Source organism: Schistocerca gregaria, chromosome 2 (assembly GCF_023897955.1).
Source record: "Schistocerca gregaria isolate iqSchGreg1 chromosome 2, iqSchGreg1.2, whole genome shotgun sequence".
NCBI classification, from domain to species: Eukaryota; Metazoa; Arthropoda; class Insecta; order Orthoptera; family Acrididae; genus Schistocerca; species Schistocerca gregaria.
In genome coordinates, this window is record NC_064921.1 from 725,626,810 (window position 1) to 725,650,666 (window position 23,857).

Here is a 23,857-nt window from a genome sequence, read left to right on the forward strand (position 1 = left end):
TCCTGAGCATTCTCCAAATTGCGATGTTAAACCATGGTGGGTCTTTACCACCCGTAACCCACTTTTTCAGCACATACTTGTCCAATGCATGATTTACAATGTGTTTAAAATTTGCCCATAATTCTTCCACATCCATCATACCAGAAATAAATGAAGTCGATTCATTTACTAAGTGGGATGGTAACAACTGCTTATCTGCTCTTTGTAGTAAGAATACTCTCCTAGCCTTCTTGACCGACTTTTTAACTTTCATAACCATAGTCGTAATGACATCATGATCACTAATCCCTGTCTCAACACTGACACTGTCGATGAGATCTGGTCTGTTTGCAGCAACCAGATCTTAAATATTTTCATTACGTGTTGGCTGTCGATTTAGCTGCTCAAGACAGTTTTCGGATAATGTGTTCAAAAGTAATTCGCACGATGGCTTGTCTGTACCACCTGTAATGAATCCATAGAGATCCCAGTCTACACTAGGAAGGTTGAAGTCGCCTCCGACTAATATAGCATGATCTGGGTACTTCTGCGATACAGAGTGTAGGCTCTCTTTGAATGAGTCTAGAACTGCCACGGTGGGACCTGTTGGCCGGTAATAACACTCAACAATTATCTTATTTCTCCTAGCCCTGTTAAATGTGTCCAGATAACTTCACAATCACACTCTACTTCGACCTCAGCAGACACAATATTTTTGTCAACTGCAATGAAGACACCACCTCCTACGGTGTCTGATCTGTCTTTCTGATACATGTTCCAACCCTCACTAAATATTTCAGAACTTTCTATCTCAGGGTGCGGCCAGGTCTCAGTCCCAAGAATAATTTGCACGCCATACGCTTCCTCGAGGGCAGTAAATTCAGGAAATTTATTTCGAACACTCTCAAAATTTACTGGTAATATCTTGATATCTGAAGTGTCTTTACACTGAGTGCGTCCTAAATTCTCTGCCTGGATGTCGACTGGTGGACAACATGGCTATTTTGATACATTCATGAGAAAAAAGGAACAAATTTACTCTATCCTGTGGAGTGGACTGCTTTGCGTAAAATTTCTGAAAGTCAGAGGTTTCATAATCTATTTTTGCCATTTATCTGGATGTAAGGCCACCTGCAGTTGTTCATGATTTTTCTCTTCTGTCCAAATAAGCTGTACTTCTATGCTATTGACATATTAATAGTTTTTATATGGTAAATGGAACCACAAAATGATCTCCACTAATCAGGCATTCAGCAAAATAACAGATGTAAGACTCAGTATTCGTAGGTTCATATTACACATGAATTATCATGTTTTAGGTTTATATTAAGCTCCACAAATCACAAGAAGCTGAGCCCAGTTAATTCTCCCAGGGCTACAGACATTTCTGTCTTCTGTTCTTATCAAAAGCAATCTGATTCTCCAGTTTCAATGAGTTAGCTGTCAGTAAGGTGTTACGGCTCATCCAAAACAGTTTTTCTACAATGGACAGACCACTTGCTTTCTAAGCAAAATGGCAAGTTCTGAATTAATACTGCAAGCAACATAATTTCATTGTACAATTCATAGAAAATCTTGCCTCAAAAGTTATCAATTGATTTGCCACATTTTATTTAACCTATCTTCACTTACTTGTCTGATTTAAACTATTTTGTTACATACTTGTAAACAATTGACAGTTTCTGTGACAAGTACACTTAGTAGGAAATATAAGGTAAAAACAACAGCTGAGTACTGCACGCAGAAGATCAATGACTGTTTTCAAAGTACTTGCAGCTCTCTTAATATATGAGTCCCAAATTAATTCCCATAATTTAAAATGTGAGCAGATTAACATTAATTGTAACTGCCTATTAGCCACTTTACAAAAATAGCATACACTAGAGCTACTTGTGCCACTGCAGATACAAATTTCTTCATTGCGCATTCCTGGAGCTCTCCTTAATGATGGGATTTATTAAACACAGTCTGTGAATGGATAAACTCTTCCGGTATAAATATGCACCTTTCAAAGGTTCCGTGGTATTATCAAACACAACTGGGTGGGTAGCAATCTGTCGTCAGTGTGTACCTTCTATTACTATTATACTGGCTCTTTTATTGCCTGTAACATCTTTTGGAGAACATCTGTACTATAATGGATCTGAAAATATTGAGCCTTTTGCCACTCCATCCCTCCCTCAAGTGGCTGATAACACTACATTGTGGAACATGTGAAAGACACCAACATACCACCATAAGACAAATTCCAGTGTAATAAGATTGCTGGTAGGACTTCTAAATATTTAGTACATCTTGACATATCCTCCCTGTCACAACAAATAACAGGATTACCTGCAGATATCTCTAATTTCCGTATTGATATAATAAATGTTAACTTCTATTGAGCACAATATTTCTTGAATTTTTACTAATTTTATTCTATATAAATCACAATTGATGAACAGAAATATTACAAACTTACAAGTAAAAATATTCCATAAAAATAGATTTACATTATGTCTGTTTCATTAAACTATTACAAATGGAAAGCATTCAAATGCAATACAGAAAAATTCTCTTCAAAGTAGAAATCAGAAATTTCTATCAGTTCATGATGTTATGTACAAAAGCAACTTGCAAAAAAATAAATAAATAACAATATTCATGATGGATACGTGTCCTCAGAAATGTCAACAATATCACTTGTAACATCACATTAATTCTAAGAAGAGGGATAATGACAATAAGAAAAACTTCTGCCAGAAACTTCAACAGAATACATATCGACTACAGTGACTTAAATGCCAACAATTTTACAACAAACTGACAACCACAAAATTAATGACTCTTGACATTAAACAAATGCAACATTGGAATAATAAATTTTGGAATGAAAGACACTTCAACTGCCAGTCAACTTTTCAGTATTTACACGTTTATGCCAATAAAGGGCACAAAACACAATTATCACAAATTAAAGTTCACTAAATGTGTAGAAAAGGTATGCCAAGACATGCATAGCATACATATTAGGCCTTTTGAGACAAAATTACTTTTTCTTTTGCACTAAGTTGCACAAAATATAATGGTGGCTAAAACTGACAACCCCAATTTTGTTAATTCTGTAAGTGTTATCATTATTCTAATAAGTGTTGGACTATGGGGACTGTCCTCATAGATTTTACATGCCTCCAGTAGTTTTTCAGACTCTTCATTTTCTCTCTCTTTTATTTTACAAGGCCACAGGAGAAACACTGTCAGGGTAAGGTAAAAGATCTGTTACATTGGCACACAGCATGGTTATAGTGACACTAAATACGATTTTCTGGTGTGAAAATAATTGTGCCAAGAAAATATCACTGGATCACACACAAAAAGTGAGAAAATGAAGTGTTCAATTTCTCTTCACTGCCACCACACATACAATGAAAACACAAATGGACACTTCCCAAGTGACAGAAGTGACAGATGTGAAAGTTCATGTGAATTCCCTCCCTGGTAATCCACAATGGGGGGAGGGGGAGGAGGGGAGCTCAGCTTTTGGTTCTATTTGATCCAAGGTATTCACTGCTACTGAATGGTCTGAAGCAGATAATTCTAAACAATGATGATACCAGTATTCTATAACAAAATCAATCTCAATTAGAAAAATTGTAAAATCAGTGATCACAAAATTTCTTCTTCCTTGGTAGAGTCAGCTACTTTACACAAGTACAGGAATTCATCGAACATTCAAGTCAGGCTTCATAATAACTGCTTCTAATGATTTCCTTTTGTTTCTTCAAGATAAGAAGAAAACGGTACGACTTTTTAGATAGCAATTACTAGTACTATCACTTCCATACTACCACTTTCACTATCATTACATCAACTTCCATAATAAATGCTTTATTTCTTTTCTATATATAATTTATCAATAAGATGTTTCTTTAACCAAGTGTCACATTTAAATGAGCAATGGCACCTTGAATAAATTTCATGTGAGTGCCATTTTTATCAGTCTATATATTCTAACATTTATAATGAACTGTGCAGCCTGATGATATTTGTGATGCATGAGACAGAAAAAGAGCATGGACTCACCAAATGCAAAAATAGGGGCAATTACAGTTTGACCAACAGACAACAACTGAAAAAGCGGAGTTCATCTCTTGAAGTTATTCTGATGTTGTAGGTAAGGAACAGATAGAAAATAGGAAAAGGTAAAGGACAACATACAGCTGCATGAAAGTAAATGTCACCCAGTACCAATATTAAGAGTTACAAGGAAATAATAGCCTGCTGTATGAACTAAGATTGAAATTCCAGCTACTGCCAATGAGGTCCTTACATTCAAGAAAAGCTAATCAAAGACATAAAATTTATGTAAGCACTGAAAATGCATAGTAAGCAATCAGAAAAAAGATAAAAAAACATTTTTTCATTTGTGTGACTTTTATCTAAGTTCCAACTGTTCCTGTTCCAACAATTAGAAAGTGTAAGTTTCTTGCTGCTTTGCATTGAGTTTATCTGGATTTTACACTTTTGTATTTTGAATACGATACTTCCTTGTATTCTTTAACACACTGGGGATGAATATACCATATCACAGAAGTAAAGGAAGACTGTTTACACTGATAAATTAGCCTGCTTGTCTCCAAAATAAATGTGCAACAAATCCATTGGCACAAATAAAAGGCACGCACCTCCAAACTTGCAGGTCAGGAGCATCAACCTTTTCTTCTAATGTGGAAGATGAGCTTCTTGTTTCTGAATGAAGGGGATTCATTAATATTTTGTCAATGGTTTTGGATTTGGTATAGATGTTTCTTCTTCATCTGATTTTTTTCCCTGTTTTCCATACAGTTATAACTTTTGTTGCAAGTGTATGCCCACAGTGTAATAAAAAGCAACAAAGAAAATTGTAAGAAAACAGTAACAATAGATCCTAGATCTGACATATGAACATTTGTCTCTTCATTTAAATCTTAAATTTCCAGAAATGTGCCTTGAACATAAAACAAGTAATTAGCTGAAAATGTTGTCACCTAGCTCATCAACACCACTAAATGTTGAGAATCTGAAACTGCAGATATGAAGAAAAGTCAAATGACAATTTGCAGTAACATATTCCATACAGCTATGGAGGACCCGAGAAATCTTTAGCCGTCATTTTACAACTCACAGTAAAAAAGTAACCTGTAGGTTCTCAGTTATATAGTGTAAATGACACACTTCATAGATGGTACACAGTTTCACAGAAGAGATCAACTGATCATGTTTTCTTATTTGTTATAAAACTACATGCACATCATGTCAATTTTTTAATCACTAAAGGTGCTGAAGATTGAAGAAAATACTATTTCACACCTGAAACCACATTCACACACTGTTCATGTTAAAAACAATTGCAACATTTCAAATTTACTTCAAAATAACCACAAGATGAGAAGATGTTACAAAAAAATCATGATGAATAGAATGAACATTACAAACCAACAGCAGGACACAAATAATCACTCAAGAGTGATGATCGAGGGAAGGGAAACAGAAGGTAAACAGGAGAAGTTAGATAACTATATATTCAGCATCTGTATCCAGTTCACTGTGGAACGTACATCAGATGTGATTGTTTAATAGATAAAACTCATAAAATATTAATGCTGGAGTATCGCAAGGAATAGTTCAAATCCTAACGTGAAAAGTTTTCACCACTTGCATATTTTACACTTTCCCTTATAAGAATTGAATTACAGTCACACACAAAATGTGACTGAATGATGTACAGGATTATTACAAAGAAAAGTATGTGCATTTACAACAGAAGCTAAGCAATTATGTATGCATCTAGTGCTTCTAAGTTAATATTTGCAGTAACATACTCTCAAGTAAAAAAGCTAGAATTTTGGCAATAACCACATTGCAGTTTATTAAAAAAATAAAGAAACAGCAGAAGGGACTTGTTGCTATTCAGCATGCCCTGATGTCTTTCAGTTGGATCATATCACAGATGGAAAACAGCCATGAAATCTCTTGCATATAATTGTAGGCCTTATTTACTTTTGCTGTAGACAGATAAAACAGATGACAGTATTCAAATAGGCTACAAACAACAGCTGGTTATAAAATGAACTATAAGTACAAAAAATGGAATACTGTAGCTTAGAAGGAACACATTGATAGCATTGATCCTGTGATGTAAAATGGAGGCTGAATATGGATATTCCATTATTTCAAACATGGTTTTATCTGTGACTATCTTCTAGTGCACTATCTTTTCTACTGAAGAGACGAATGCGTCCCGAGTGCTGTGTTGCGCTGCTTATGACTTCCATCCACCTGCCAAAGGTGTATTCACTTTCTGCACGAAAGAAGTACACATGATTCTTGAATTGGAGTTTGAAGACATAATCTTTCTGTATTCCATCCTTCTCAGAAGGTGTGCTTACAGTATAGCCAAGAAGAGGCAAACTGGCCAAAGGAAAATCATCCTGCAACAGAGTAAGTTTATTAATAGAAATATCAAGTTAATTAACTGTATGTATCAATTTAAGCTCACACAATAATGGCAATGACTTACCTGATATGTCTTGTAGAAAAATAGACAGAAATTTGTAAAGACAACCCAGAGTTTCTGCCAGCCATTACTGTTCTTGAATTTTCTTAGCAGGTAGCCACTCAGTTGATTCTGCAGGAATGCATACTTGAAATCAGCCATATTTGTGTAAAAATTCTGTAATGTTTTATTCTGCAACTACAGGATGCTAACAGGGATGCTAAACCCAATTAAAAGCTCAACTAACTGCCTAAGTAATGGCTTCTCAGATCTCTGAGAATCTATGCCATGTGCAGGTGCAAAAATGAATCTTCATGAAATTATATGCTGTGTACCATTAGCATAAATCAAAAAAATAAATGTGGCTGAGTTGCAAGTCTTTTCATTTGATGTCACATGGGATAACTTACATGTCAATTATGGTAAAATAACGAGTATTAACATTTAACACTTCAGGCAGCCAATATCTTTCTAAATCTTAGCAATATTACCAATCTTGCACATTACAGTTCAATTAAATTAAACTTATGTATCCATGTATTAACAATGTACATTATATGGATGTATTCATAAGAGTTCTACACATGTGCATGCCCCCGCCCCCCTCCCCACCACACACACACACACACACACACACACACACACACACACACAATAAAAACTTTTTCCTTCAACATTATAGAAGTTGTGGGTTATTAAGAAGCATCTCAGTTCTACTTTGAATCAGAATTTTTTCCAATTTTCTTTATCTTAAGAGGGGCTGCATTAAAAAGCATTTAGGGGAGAGGAAGTAATCTTTTTGATAAAGAATTTGTGTGTGTGTGTGTGTGTGTGTGTGTGTGTGTGTGTGTGTGTGAAAATAGTATCTGCTTATTGTTTCATGGTTATGAGCCTGATTGTTCAATGTTAGAAACAATGGGATTTCAGAAGGCATACACGTTCATAAATGTACAAGCTATAAAGCATCATTATTTCCAAATCTTTAATGGTTTCCCTTTATGGCTGTCTTTGAGAAACTTCTTTCATACTAATAGTCCTTTTTTTTTTTTTTAGTTTGAAAGCATGTTTTGCTGTACCTGTGTTTCTCTGAAGATCACATCATACCTAAGAAAGCTGTTCATACACACATAATGATTTAATGCTATAATAATCCCATAGCATTCTTAGTACATGACAAGATTAATTTAGCTTTTTTCTTAGGAAATTCTAGACGCTTTTTCGATTTTCATCATGCTCATTCATCCATATAGCTATACATTTTGTGGGGCTTGCGCAGTAGTGTAGCTCTCTAACTTGCCTCTTGTGCCACTTTTCATTTTACTTCTGATATTACTGAAATTGTACATACTGCCTTTCCCTTATTTATAACCAAAGTATTGTACCTAAAACATCTTTCTTTTATAAAAAGGCTTGTGCTGTCAGTAAATAAAACTACATCTGCCATTGTCGGGAAGTTTGCATAGCCTATCAATTATATATAGCAGGGATAACAAAGGGCCTAACACAGAACCCAGGGGCACATCACAGCTTCTTTATGTTCAAACATGAAGGAAGTCAGCATCAATCCAGTCTGTACTTCATTGCAGACCTAGATTTCAGATACAGTATAGTTACCATCAGTGCTAGAAAATATAAGAAATAAAAAGGAATCACACACTGACTGGCATAAAACAAGATCTAAATCACTGTTATACAGAGCTGGAGACTCCACAGTAAGTAACATACTGTATGAAGTGAGTCATGTACACTCCACAGGCTTGTAAATGCACATGTTATCACACAACTGTAGCATGTACATAGCTTAATTCAACCTGAGACTGCTGTTTGTAGACCTATACAACCTGCCACAGTATATGTCATAGAGAATGAATGTCACCCTCCATATCAATGGCATCTGTATGAGACTAGCATTCCAGTTATAGCAAAATAATAGTTTTGCATTAAACGAATGATGAGCTAAAGTAAGACCAATATAATGACTTAGTGGAATAACCCACTGATCCTGCAGTAAAACATGTTACTTAAAACTAATGTTAATTTTTTAAAAAAAAAAAAAAAAAAGCTTTAACCGTGACTACAAGCTTGGTGTAAGCAAATCACAATTATTATTTTTATTTTCATTTATTTTAGAATGTATTGTACGAAACACCAAAAACCTATGTGCTAAGACACTACATAATACACTCACACTGTATCATGGCTATTAAGAGGAAGTGACACACAATAAAGCTCCCAATAAAACATTTGTTGAGAGTTCAGTGAAAGATACAGTATAGTGACCTGAATTGACATTAATAAAGTCAATAGTTACAGGAAAAGCATCATAATTTTGCAACCACAAATGTTGTTTTCACCTGACATGCTACACAGCATTACTACATAGAGAAGAGCATGCTATGCAGAATACAGCCCTCAAGGGTTATAGTTACCTCTGCTGCCATAAAAGTGGCTTTTAAAAAGTTCCCAAAAATGGGTGCTTCTCATTGCCACTTGCTCACTGAATAGAGTAGTGCCAAAGACCTCACATTAAAAAAAAAGTTGATCTCCTTCAGGAGGTCCATAAATCTGGACTTCTCACCTCTTTGTAGCAATATCAAATATGAGGTCAAAGATGGAACACTGCGTTCATTTTCAATTAAGTGGGGCAACAAAGTTAGATTGTTTGGCTATTTCCCTCCTTTAGAAGGTTATGTGTTCATCAAATTGAACTTCAAATCACCTCCTTGTCTGGCCCATATAACATGCATCAGTCAGGATGTTCTAATTTGTAAACATCTGATACATGAAAAAATTTTCTTTTGTGAACACTATTAATTAAAATATGACTAACATTATTAGTGGTCAAAAATGAAACTATAATTTAATGCCTTTTTAATAACAGATGCCACTGTCATAGTAATTTTACTGCAACATCAGAAACAATTGTATTTGCTGCTACTGTCTTTAATTTAATACTCATACCAGTATAGCTTCTTGTTGACTTTTAATTGCAACTTCATTTTAAATATTATTTATGTAATATGGTGGATAATTATTCAGTTTAGCAATGTATTTAATGGTATCCAGCTCTAACTGATACTCAGCATGTGCTCATGGCCACTTAAATAAGCGACTGACAGCAAAATTAAAAAAGGCTTTTTTATGCTGGGTGGTTTGAATGAAAATCTAAAACACTGTCAGTACAAGTATTTTTCTGGAAAATCCTTTTCTGGAAAACCCCAGAAACATGCTTCCCATTTTCACTCCTAATATTCAAATCTAAAAAGTTTTCAGTCATTAATTTATACTTAACAGGTACATTTGATTTTCTTATGTAAACCATTAAACTTTGTGACAATTGTCTTGGTATTATTGTTACCATTTACTAACAACAATGACTATCAATGTACCTGAAATAATAATATTATTTTTCTATTAGTCTGAGATGTTTAAAAAAAGGCTTGTTTGCTATGTAATTAATAAAAAAAAATACTGACTAGCTGACAAGAAATGGATTCCCCATACCCAGTCCATCCTTTAGGAATAATAAGGTTTAAAGTAATTGTATTTCATGACTATACAAATCAATAAACTCATTAATCTCATCACTACATAATCCAAGCTGCTCAGTTCATTTTCTCCTAACAATTTTAATAGTGCTGACATCTGCTATTTTGGTATATAAGTATACTATGTCCAAAGACACAAATTTCATGTCTACAATTACTGGTACATGATGAACATTACTGGCTAAGTCAGAACTGTTCTTGACTGAATGTTGGTTCTTATACTGGAAGTGTTTCTTTAAAAAATTAAGGCATTTTGTAGTAGCTTTATTGAAAGGACCACCAATCTCATTAATAATCCGCCTGACCAGAATTTCTTTTTTATAAACCTTAAGCCATGCTCTAAGCATAATTGTGTGCAAATTCATAACTTTGAGCTGTTGAATTTCCCTTGGTGAAAATATTTTGCTACATAGCTTTAGCCTTTCATTCAATTTTCTTTGTACTTCTGAAGTTAGATCCTGATCAATTATTTTAATATTATTTATCTTAAAAAATTTTTAGTTTTAGTTACATATGTAGCTTTCCCAACTACCATCACTCTATTTCCTTTACCGACCTTAGTGATTGTCGTGTCCTCATCAGTAGGCTTGTTATTAATAGTATCCACAATTTTTCCCCATTTTATATTAATATTTATTTATTTATTTATGCATTTATTTTACCTGGCAAGATTAGAGCCTTCAGGCCCTCTCTTACACCTAACCAGGCATACTCAGATTGAACGAGTTACAGTTTCTACAGAACATTAAGGACATATAATGTATTATGCAGTATTGATGTTAAAGAAGAAAAATAGAGATTATAACAGTAGTACAATGATAACTATAACAATAAAAAATAATTATAACAATCAAGAATAATAATAATAATAATAATAATAATAATAATAATAATAATAGTAATGACTATGTATATGAAACTAAACATACTTTTCTTTTGTGAATGTCAGTCCTATTGTTAGTTGGGAATTTTCTCGTTGTGAGTTATTCTCATCGAGCAGAGACATAAGACGATAGAATGAGGTAAAAGAGATATATAAGAGGTAGATAGGTTAGAGGAAGAGAAATGGAATGGGAAAATTCGAAGCTGTGATGAAGAGGAGAAAGAAAGGGATGAGAGGGGCACAACAATGGTGGCTATACCGTCCCTAATATATAAGCTTTGCGTTCCCTCTTGAATGTTGAGTAGTTCTGGATAAGAGGCAGATCACAGGGGAGCGCGTTCCATAGTCGTATGGCTGAGATGGAGAATGGCACGGAGAAAGATTTTGTGTTATGTAAAGGTACAGCCAAGATGCTAGACGTATCCGATCTGGTATTGCGATTGTGAAATGATGATAGGTGTTTAATGTGAGAAGATAAGTATTGTGGGCACCAGTGGCTAAGAAATCGATGAAGTAAGCACATCGTGTAGAGATCGCGTGCCTTATGTGGGCGTATCCAACCTAGCTGGGAGTATGAAGGACTGATATGATCATACAACCGAATATTGCACACGTATCTAATGCAAGCATTCATCACTAGCTCGAGGCATCTATAATTTTCACTATTTGTGTCGTGTTGAACTAAATCACAGTAGTAAAGATTAGGCAAGACTAGTGTTTGGACTAATTTTTGTTTAACATGGGTTGGGAATATTTTTCTAAATTTTTGAATTGCATGTAGGGAGGAGAGCGATTTTCGGCAAGCTGTGACTGTTTGTTCTTCCCAGTTTAGGTGTTCATCCAAGATTATTCCAAGGTCTTTTACTGTTTTTTTGTATGGTAATTGGGTACCATTGAGGAGTATTTGAGGGACTGTTTCGCGAAACTACCGGCTGATTAACTTTGGATGAAATATAAGTATGACCTGGGATTTCTTGGGGTTTAGTTTCAGACCTAGGTTCGTGCCCATCGAGAAACAGAGCAAAGATCTGCGTTCATACTCGCTACTGCGTCAGCAATGTTTTTGGGGCTTGCACTTATGTACAGTTGGATGTCGTCGGCATAGAGATGGTAGTTGCAGGAGTGAATCACTGAAGCTAATATCATTAATGTACAGTGAGAAGAGTAGTGGACCAAGGACGGAGCCTTGGGGAACTCCAGAGCCCACTTTTTTCCATGATGACTTTTCCGACCCACAAATGACTTGTTGACTTCTGTTTTTGAGGTAGCTGTCAAACCAGTGTATTGCGCTGTTTGAGAAATTCAGCTGTTTCATTTTAATTAGTAATATATCGAAGTCAACTGTGTCAAAAGCCTTGCTAAAGTCAAGCAGTGTTAGGATAGTAGCTTCACGTCTGTCCATAGCATGTTTAATGTCATCAGTTACTTTGATTAATGCAGTTGCTGTACTATGGTGCTTTCGAAAGCCTGACTGATATTCGTCATGGATGTTATGAGTTTTGAGGTAATCTGTCAGCTGTTCATGGACGATGTATTCTAGGGCTTTAGATATTGCAGGTAGTATGCTGATCTGCCTGTAGTCACCTGGCGACTTAGGGTTGTCAGTCTTGGGTATAGGTTGAATTAAACTTTGCTTCCACTCAGTAGGATATGTACTACTGACAAGAGAGAGGTTGAAAATGTCTGTGATAACTGGAATAATAGTGTCTACGACGTTCTTAATCATGCCAATGCTCACTCCATCGTTTCCTACTGCCTCGGAAGAGATTCTCTTAATTGCCTTGTGTACTGTGCCGGTAGTGACATGTTTTAGGAAAAACTTGTCTCTCGAGAGATTGATATCTTGGGACTGGTAATTTGTCGCTGCGTGGCAGTTTACAGCTGTAGAGAAGAAATCGTTTAATTCTTCTGCAGACGCTTGATAAACAGCGTTGGATCTTTGCTTCCCTATACCGAAACTGCGCAGCTTTTTCCACAGTGCAGCAGGTTTTGATATACCGCATACGACAGAGCGGGCATGTCTGATTTTGGCATTCCTCACGCCTTGCTTGGTTCTGTTTCGGAGTTTCCTATAAGCTTCGTATGCCTCGGGAGTTGGGTTACGCTTGAAGGCCCTATGTGCAGCATCACATTTATCCATTGACTGGCGAATGCAGTGGTGAGCCACGGAGCGGGAGCTCTCTTTACCTTGACAGTGCGTTGAGGAGCATGTTTATCATACATTGCAATAATTTTGCGACATAATTGCTGCATTTTTCCGTCTAAAGTCGGTTCATTGCTTATATCATGCCAAGGGATGTCTGAGCAATCATTTTGAAGAGCGTCATGGTTAACATTTTTTAAGTTTCTGTAGGTTACCAGGTGAGATTTTTCTTTGGTAGTATGCATTGAGTAATTTAAGAATATCACGTCATGATCAGAGAGTCCCGGAGCGGATGTCTGATTGGCGCGGATTATTTTATCTGGTCGCTTTGTTGCTATTATATCTACAGTGTGTGGCTGTGTGGCGTGTGATGAGTTGGGTCCAGCGGTGTTAAACTCATATCATTGGAGTGGAACAGTCGCCTTAGTTTTTCGGCAGAGGGAGATTTTAACTGTAAGTCGATGTTTGTATCGCCCATAATGATTATGTGTTCATACTGTGTCACGAGTGAGGACAGGGCAGACTGAAAGGAGGTCATGGCACCGACGTTTGGAGGTTTATAGATTACTCCAATTAGCAGTTTCTAATTTGATGTATTTATTTCAAAAAACAAGAACTCTGCTTCTCCTTCGCCCTTTGCATCCGATGTGCATAGTACAGTAGGTGTCAGAACAGAGCGAACATAGGCACCCACACCACCCCCGCGTTGTGTTTCGCGATCTGCCCTTAGGAGAGAGTAACCAGCGATTCGGATAGTGTTGGAAGAAATGTTTGGTTTCAACCAAGTTTCAGAGACAAGGATAATATGGAACAGCGATTGGCAGAACAGGTCACAGAACTCGTCGAAGTGAGCCGTTAGCGACTGTGCGTTCGCGTGGCCCACAAAGAGCCCGCCATCGGGGAACCGGTCCATCCCATTGTGGCCGCCTGTAGGACCGAGTGCACTCCGTTTACCTGCTGGCCGGAAGAGGGACAAAAGCTGGATTTTGCGGGGGAAGACATATTTACAGGTGTGTCCAAGGTCGTCACTGGCTCAAGCGTCTGTGGACTAAAGGTGAAAAACAGTCTGGAAGTATCAGAGAAGGGAGCGAAAAGAAAGATGGAAAGTGGCAGTAGTGGTTACGAAAAAGATAATAGTGGTAGTAGTGGTAGTGGCGAGGATGAGAGTAACAGATATAGAGAGGTGGTTGTAAGGAGATTCCTGTTAATGGAGAATGTAAATTCCCATTTGACTGACAATATGAATATACATGAGCACTTATGATAGACAAATAAAGAAACAATATCTATGTGAAACAATTGACTGAGTTTAAACAGAGTACTTATGGTACTTATAGAAATAACAGAGCAATATTTAAGCTAAAAAAATGAAAAGAAAGAATAAAAATTAACTTATATTAGACAGATTACAATATGACACTTTGTGTCTCGCGAGATTTCACTCAGTCATTCAGTTCAAACATGTTCGTCACCGTTTTCCTCCCTCCTTCCGTCTTGACTACGATCCTGCCATCCTGGGTCCATACATTTTGAAGGCCGAACTGTGTGATCGCAGCGTTCAAAACTTTTAGTCTTTCGCGCGTCAGATCTTCCCTCAGGGTAACCCCACTCTTGGTGAGTTTTCTTTTCTGAGCAAACACTTCAGCTCTTTTCCGGTAAGACACAAATTTAATTACTATGGGCCTGGGTTTCATGGTACCTGGTATCCTGCACCCAACACGGTGGCTTCTGTCAATATTAGAAGACCAACTGGATTCACTACTAAATGATTTTGTTTACTGCAAAATTAACTACACATTTCAGATACACAATATCTTTGCAGGTCTACTAAGTTACATTTTAGGCATTTGTTTAACATTTTTCCTGCTCATTGAAATTGATATTTGAAACTGCTACATAAATGGCAGAAAGGCAGACTTCTGAACTTCTTAGAAGAGATCAAAATTTTCTGTCATCTGAGATATTTGGCACTGTTCTGCTCAATGAGCAAATGGCAATGAGACACACCCATCTACAGAAACTTTTGAAAAGCCATCTTTGTGGCAGCAGAGGTAACTATGAGCTGCAAGGGATGTATTCAGCCAAGCACATTTTTCTCTGTGTAGCAACACTTGGTAGCTTATCAAATCAGAACAAAATTTGGAATTGCAAAACGACAACAGTTGTTGTTGAAATTATTGGCATTATTTTTGATAATAATGTTATCAAACTCCATTCAGACCATTATACAAGGTGATTATTATTCACATTTAAAAACGCACGAAGTGATGTAGATGAGACCAAGAGAAGTAATTTAATGTAAGACACATGGGACCACAAAAACATGTGATGTCAAGCATGTAACCAAGCAAAAGCTGTTCTTATTTTGCATTTCTTTCTTCTGTTCCTTCTTTTTTGTTTACAGACTTTATTTAGTAAACAAAATGTAGATCATTTAGTGGTAACGGCACAATTTTGAACCTTACATTCATTTGCTTGTGACGCAATACAGCAGCTTTTTGATGCACTGCACTTTGCTATAAACAAGCAGAGACCCCCATATCAGTGAATAAAAATAAAAAATCTTACATGCATGTAAACACACAACTGTCTAACACAAGGAAAAATATATTGCCTGACAGATGCAAGACTCGAACCCTCAGTCCCATGTGCTAAAATCACACATGTAGGCCGAGAGCCATGTAAATGTGAATATTTGACATAGTTGGTATGATCAGGTGTGACAGATTGATAGGCTCAACTACTGCACATGTGGCAGGGTACAGCATCTGCTGACATCACATGTTCAATGTTTGTCATCCATTTTTGGGGTATTTCTCAACATCTGCAGGCACATGTGTCTGATTCTAAATTACTTGTCTCAGCGTCATCTCCATCAGTTCAGGAGTTTTAAACAATGGTAAGAAACACCCTGTATATTTAATTGAATTGTCAACAAGCTGTTTATTGTGAGCTTTTCTGTAAGTAACTTCCTCTCAACAGCCACGATACTGTTGTTCATATGATAGTATGGCATATGGTGTCAGCATGTACTCCTTGATATTTTATACAACACATTGTAATACAAATGAAAAATAAAAAAATAAGTGTCGTTTGCTTACACCAGCTTTTAGTCATTGTTGCAAGTTTTTAGAAATATTTTAATATTAGTTTTAAGTAACACTTGTCACAACAGGATCAGACGGCTGCTCCACAAAATCATTATATCAGTCATACATTTTATAAATCTGAAATCAGTTGTGACCTACCAATCTATACTGAATCCACTGCTTCAAACTATAACTGCTTTGTCCATCATAACCTAAAATCTAGCTATTAAAAGTTGCTTCTGATGCAACATAAAGTACACTTTTCACCACTACAGAAAATTGCTTGAAATCATCCTTCCCTTTTCATACTTACTTGTTTAAGAAGATTTCCTCGTATTGTTAAGGTTTTGGTTTCTCTTTTAGAAATTATCCCAAGCTTTACTAATATGTAATGGAAGTCAGAACTACCTGTCACTTGCAGAGACATAACAGGTTTATTTGGCAATGGCTTCAACTGACTAAAGCTGTGAAGTCCGACATGGAATGCTGCTTGTTCATCTTAATTTAACAGAAAACAATGTGAGTGTTTGGCAAAATCTGACTTATGGACATCTTCAAAGCATTAATGTGATAAGTCTAAATCAATGTTTTAACCTAATTTTCTCTTTGGTGATGCTTGGTTGCAATAGCCTAAATGTTATCATTTTCACCTCAGTATATTGCACATTACTATGGGAGAAGTTTACTATTATCTTTTAAATGAAAATATGTTTAAGAAATCTTGATGTAGTCTACATCCATGAGGAATTTACAATCCATAGAAGGGGCATCGTAGCAACAGGAAAATTTTGCAGAAACGATGAAGCAAAAAGTAACATGAAATTAGCAGTTTTTAGTGAAATAATGAGAAAGTGGTGATTTTTATAAGATATTGTGAAGTTTGCAATTTTGCCTAAAATACATTCATAATTTATAGTTACTGAATGTTAAAACAGCATTTCAACTTGGAATCTCCTCAAGGCTGAGGTTCATGTTTAATCTTAAACTAAAACTTCATTTCCCATGTAACAGGCTTTGATATGATGATGAATATAGCACATAAATTAACAAGAATTACGCAGAATTTGGTAAAAAAAACGTAATTGCCAAAAAGTATAAAAAATTTGTCAAAAAACCTGAATGTGAACAAAAACATCAAATTTGACTGAAAAATACTTACTGTGGCAAAATAAACAATATCAAATTTGGCAAAAAGTCACCAAATATGACAAAAAATTGCACTGTATTTGGCAAAAACAAAACAGACTTTTGTAGAAAGTGATAGTAAATGGGGAAAAAATACTGAATTTGACAAATAAATAACAACAAATTTGGTGAGAGAATTAACTGTTGTCCAAAAAAGCGATGAATCTAGCAAAAAATAATACTGAATTTGGCAACAAAATAAAATGATTTTTTCCTGTTCCTAGGCATTATCAAATCTCCAATTTGCACACAACTAATACCTTTTCTTGTTTTAAGAAAGTTTCTACAACCTTGAGGATCTGCTCACTATGGAACAATGGAATAAAAAATTTAGGCTATCTAATACAATGTAAGAATTTATTAAGGGTACAATTCTTTAAGACATTTACATAAGCTGTAATGAATTAAAGCCTTCTTGCAAGAACACAGTCCCTCACCCCCCACCCACCAAACATATTTCACATTCTTACACTGTTTCTGACCAATATACATACAAATTTTATGTACATCAGGGATAAGCTGAAATCAGAGTTTGTTGCTCTGTTTACATATGCATCCTACCATTGTTTTACACTGTGTTTTCTGTGGTTGCCAACAGAAGTTAGTCACAAGTCTATATTAATACAGTGTCAATTCCGCACCACAGGGTTCTTATGGCAATTTATGAATTGAATTTGTGTATACCAGCAAAATATTGGTATTGCATGGTGTATTACATTTGGGGATTAAGCAAAAAAAAGTTTTCTTGTAAGAAGGTGGACCATCTGTAATTCATTATTATTTTATGCAAGGGCAACAACAGAGCTTAAAACTCCATTACGATAATATTCATAAATTAGTGACAGAAACAAACGTAAGTAATGAACTGTGATCTTTCAGGACCAAGACAGATGAAGAATCAAAAGTAGATAGAAGGTAGAAAAAATGGATTAGCCACTGTGAAAGAATTATAGTACATATATGTGTAGCATGATTCATAAATACCACAAAGCAAGCCAAGATTTATAAATTGTTGTGATTGTTCTCAAATTAAATCAGTATACTGTTAAACCACAGAAAATATATTTTATGAAACTGACGTCCTTGCATACCTCCACAGCTCTGAGTTGGTCCTGCATGCTAATACTAGTGTTGCGATGCCAACAGACATGAACTGTTGTATTGCTGCGCTGAGTCTGAGAAGCTTTCTCTCTGTTTGAAGCAGTGTCTTCACCACACTTATCAATAATTTCATCAGAAGAACCTAAATTATTGCAAAGAAAAATATACTTGTTAGGCTAAAAAGTCAAATTTCACTATCAAAATTATAATAACTGAACAACAGATGGAATATAAGACCCATAAAGACATTGTATGAGCAACTGAAAAACAAAGAAACGTTCAGAAAAAATAAAAAATATGTACTGCATATAAAATAACTTGTTGAAGATATTTGTAGTTCACAATGGCAAAGCTGCAAACAAGGAGCACATTTAATAAAGAAAGTGGGAGATTTTCAGTCATTCAAATATTCTGCTTCTAAAGCCATGAAAAGATATACTTTGCCTATTTCTCATATTTATGCTGAACTGCTAAATATTTTTGGATGAATTATCATGCCGGCAAATCAACTCCATTACTATAATGAAAGTAGGAAAACTGTGTGTGCGCACTTACACAAATAATACAATAACTGAATATACTGAGTGAAAAATAAACAATGGAATGTGTATGGCTACTCACAATACAAAGGAGGTACTGAAACAAAAATTTGTGCATGATACCTTGGTTTTCAAGGCCCAGTGAGGCTCCATTGCCAGGTTAATGCAGCTGGCTGTGTATATTTTGCTTCTTTGTTAGCTTTGAGGAAGGACAGTATTAAAAGATTTAGCTAAAAGTGCAGTCTTACTTATGGCTCAAACAATAGAAACTCCATGTAGGAATATTAACAATGCACGAAAAGACAGACTGCTACTTACCATGAAGATAACATTTAAGTTGTAGACAATCATGATTAAAAGACACTTCTGTCCACAATACACCCACCAACCACCAACAGTACCTGTATTTTGGCTGCTATCATCCTTTTCCCACATAGCCTGGCCACCTAGGGATGGCATATCTGCAACGATAAGAACCCCTCACCTGGTATTCCGAGGGTCTCACCAAGGTCTTCACAGACAGACACTTCCCCCAAACATAATTCACAAACATATCACCCATGCTATTTCCCCTCCCACCCCCCATCCTCCCACCAACCCCAAGAATCAGCCACAAAATAGTGCCTCCTTAGTCACCCAGTACCACCCAGACTGGAAAAACTGAAACACATCCTTCTCCAGGCCTTTGACTATCTATCGCCATGCCCTAAAATGAGAGACGTCCTACCCGAGATGCCTCCCACCTATCCTAAAGCAGTGTTCCATTGGTCATCCAACCTCCACAACATCCAAGTCCATCCCTATGTGCCTCTCAATCCCAACCCCTAGCCACAAGGATCATATCCCTGTGGAAGCCCCAGGTGCTGTACCTGCCTAATCCACCCACACAGCACTTCCAATACCAGTCTTGTCACAGACTTATCCCACACCATCAGAGGCGGACCATCTGTGAAAGCAGCCATGTTGTTACCTAACTATGCTGCAATCACTGCACAGCTTTTTATATTGGTATGACTACTGACCAGCTGTCCACCAGCTAACAGTGGTCACAAGCACACCACGCTGTGGCGCAACATGCAGCTGAATATAACATGCTTGATTTCAAAGGTTGCTTCACTACCTGAGCCATCTTGATCCTCCCCTTCACCACTAGCTTTTCTGAACTGTGCAGCTTGGAGTTATCCTTACAATACATTCTCCGATCCCATAATTATCCCAGCCTCAACCTACAGTTACGTACTGCCCCACACCCTCCACCCAACAGTTTTCATCTGCTCTGTCCCATCATCTCCTCCACATTCTTGCCTCCAATGCTCTTTGTTTACCACCCTCTGCCAACGCACCCGCCCATCTTTCCCCGCTCCTCCCTTTTTTGCTCCCCCCCCCCCCCCTCTGTCCTATAACCCCCTGACACTGTGCCTGTTGGCATTCTAGACACTCCACCATATAGTATTCCTCCCCCCCCCCCTCCTGTACACTACTATCCTTTCTCCATCCCTGTCCCTCCCGACTGCTGCTTCAATCTCACATGGTAGTTGTATTCTGGCCAGAGCTGCTGGAGTTGGTAGCCATGAGTGCATGATATGTGCTTGCTTCTGTTTATGAATGGTGTGTGTTTTTCTTTTCCTGATGAAGGCTGTGGCAGAAAGTTTTGTGTGAGTGTATTTTAATTGTACCTGTTTGCAACTTAACATGTCATCTTTACAATAAGTAGCACTCTATCTTTTCTTACATTATGTGACTGTTTAACACTCAAAGCCTCAACTATACAATCAGTGGTTACCTTTTTCTCTCCTGTTTGAATTCCAACCAGGACTTTCCACTATCATTATTAATAAGCACAACACATCTTCAGTTACTTCATGTTATCTTCTATTTTCCTGTACAAGGTACACTATTACAACACAGGACGGCTGGCAAATGTGATTCAACACTTGCCCCCACCCCACCCCAGCCAAAAAAACACCCAACTGATGTCAATGTTATAGTCAATATCAATTTTTTTTTACAGATTTTCCAATTTTTATTGTGAAAAGCATTGAGTTGTGACACAATTCCTTGTGAAAGAGGAGAAAAGTACTAAACCTGAATTGATGAAACCCAAGCCCAAGCCCTCCACTCTGCTTAAAATTAACAATGACCATGTGATCATCACACAAAGAGCTCTGTACCATTTCTGGTATTCTGGGTGACAAACTGACTTCAACAGGAGACCCTTACAACACTGTGAGTAACAGTTGGTAGCATTCAACCATTTACTGTCCTCCACATGGCTCAACAGTTCATTTTCTGGGACAATGCTCTCATCATCAGGTAGCCAACTTAGATACTGAGGTTCAAATACTTCAAAGTCTACAAATACCTCTGCATCATTCACAACATGAACCATAAAAAATACACTGGACAATGAGTCGTCATCTTACATCATTAAAGTCTTCAAATTCTGTCAGCAGTCATCCTGTCTCACACCGCACTGAGCCACATCCATCTCATCTGCTGTGGACTCAAAGAGTGTCAAGTTGACACTTTTCCAGATGTCCAGTGGTTTTTGTGAACTTACATGCCTACAGTATCACCTTGTAAGCATAGCTATTGGCTCTACTGTTAATGCTATTCTTTTGGGCACCTACTTTTCCTCATTTCAAGGATGCTATGTGCCGGTTGTCATCTTCCATTTCATCAAAGAATTACTGTGAGTTTATAATTATGCATTTGCTTTGAAATAATTCTAAAAAGCCATTAAAAATCCCAATCCATAGTCTTTGACTTCTGTGTTAATATTATTGCTATGGGTCTTTTCATGAATGATAATCTTCAATTTTTCCAGCAAACCAAGTTTATGTCTGTTCTTTTTTGTGCACAGAATTTTAAGTTATCTTCTGTTCCATTAAAGAGGTTGTACACTCCACATGCACAATCCACAACAGCTCATTTGTCATAGTTACTTAGTCTGAATATATCTTACACAGTAATACCATGGGTGGTGTGAGATGGAATGACTACTGACACAAGTTGACGATTTTAATGTAAGATGAGGACCCATTGACCAATGTGTTTTTATTCTACTTTGTTTTATGAATGCCACAAATATGATGGTGGTCTATCTAGTGTTATGGCCTCAAGAGCTGAGTTTTACAACCTGATGATGAGAGCATTGTCTCTTGGCATTCGTTGTTGAGTCATATGGGACAGAAAAGCTTCCAATTATTATAGTTAAATATAATGACCACTATCTCAGAACCTTACAATAGGTAATATTAAATTACTGTGAGGAAAATACAAGCATGGGCCAGCTAGCTAAGCTGCTATAAATGGATCCTGTTCATGCAAATAAACAATAAGAATGCCCTGACCCACACTTTTTTTAAGTTGTTTTGTTTCCTCAGTCAGAAACATTACATTTGAACTGTAGTGGAAGGAAGTAGTTCAAGTAGTTATATTAAATGAGAACAGATAAGAGAGGAAACCATGCAGCACAGAACTCCCACTATTAAAAACTATCAGGTAAGCACTCACTGCAGGATTTGAGGCTTAAGTACTGCAGTTTGTTGTCTCCTCTCTCCTTGGCTGCTTGGATTGCAACTGTTAAGTCCTCTATCCATTTGTCTTTTTCCTCTTGGCTGCCTGCAGCAACTGTCAGTGCCCTGATAATAAAGACAGTTTTTCTCACAGGCAAGTTGCTTGATCACAATATTGACAAAAAATTATAGTTCTTATACATCATTTCACATGGATATCAAACAACATCCTGATTACACATGTGCCAGTATATTAAAACACACACACACACACACACACACAATATTAGCTTACAATACCTATACTTCAATAAACAGAGAAAAGGGCAGTGACAGAGACTGCTTCATGACACAAAATCAGTCTCAGTGCTCACATTGTTTACTTTCACTTATATAAAATGTCTGAATTCTTACAAATGCAAATTTTTTAAAGTTTCACTAATGCTAACATAATCATCAGCATAAAATCCAACAATTGTGTTGACATTAATTTTGTATTGTTTATTTTTACTGTCTCAGTTTTACATATATTTTACTGCGCGACTAGTTTTTATCGAGGTTGATCATCTTCAGATTTATCAAGTTTTGTACGTAACCTGTTATGTCCATACAGGAACTACAAATCAGAATATTACATCATAATGCCATAAGTGGTCATAAAGATGCCACTGGTCCCACAAGACTCAGAAAGACTCAATGCAACTACATAGATTTAATGGATCAAAACTAATCACACCATAAAAAAAATTGCAGCCAAGAAAACAAAAATAAATGACTAAAAAAAATTAATTTTCAAAGCCTTACAGCAAAAGGAAACAATAAAATGTCCTCAGCATTGTGGCCTCAGAGGGTGATTAAATTTTGACACGCTTCCAGCTCTTTTCCCTTAAATCATTTTAATGGATTATAAATATAGCCTGTGTACTACATATCAGTGCCTGTACTAGCATAGGCACACCACAATGTCTAAAAATATCAAATGGGGCATGGCACACTTAAAGATTCCTTCACAGAATTGAACTTTGACACTCAAACATTGTCACAGGGACAAACTATTTCTTGGATAGCTTGATCATGTGTGCTACTAAAAACACAACTGTAAGATTGTGGTCAGTACAGGTGATAAGGTTAACTCTTCTAAGGTTAAAAATATTGTGTCTGACAGACATGGACAATGAATGGGCTACATAAGTAGCAGTTGCTAAAATGTAGGGTATGAATGTGTTGAGTGCAGTCCACATTTTTTTTTTTTTTCAGCTCATAATATGAACAGCTTGTGAACCAATTCAAAACCAGAAGAAAAAGCCGAAAACAATGTAACTCAGCAAATGGCAGTCCAACCGTAATCAAACAGA

At 36.5% G+C, this 23,857-nt stretch overlaps 1 protein-coding gene across 1 annotated transcript in view; it reads right to left on the reverse strand.

Moving 5' to 3' along the window:
• Window positions 1-2,374: 2,374 nt before the first annotated feature.
• The window catches only part of LOC126334852 (FERM, ARHGEF and pleckstrin domain-containing protein 1), a 648,075-nt gene continuing 626,592 nt past the window's right edge, over window positions 2,375-23,857 (reverse strand). The window contains exons 20-23 of the mRNA XM_049997520.1: window positions 22,501-22,628; window positions 18,436-18,587; window positions 6,521-6,628; window positions 2,375-6,431 (exon numbers count right to left, since the gene is read on the reverse strand). Coding sequence (XP_049853477.1) covers window positions 6,186-6,431; window positions 6,521-6,628; window positions 18,436-18,587; window positions 22,501-22,628 — 634 coding nt within the window. The 3' untranslated portion in view covers window positions 2,375-6,185. The remainder of the gene's footprint in view (window positions 6,432-6,520; window positions 6,629-18,435; window positions 18,588-22,500; window positions 22,629-23,857) is intronic.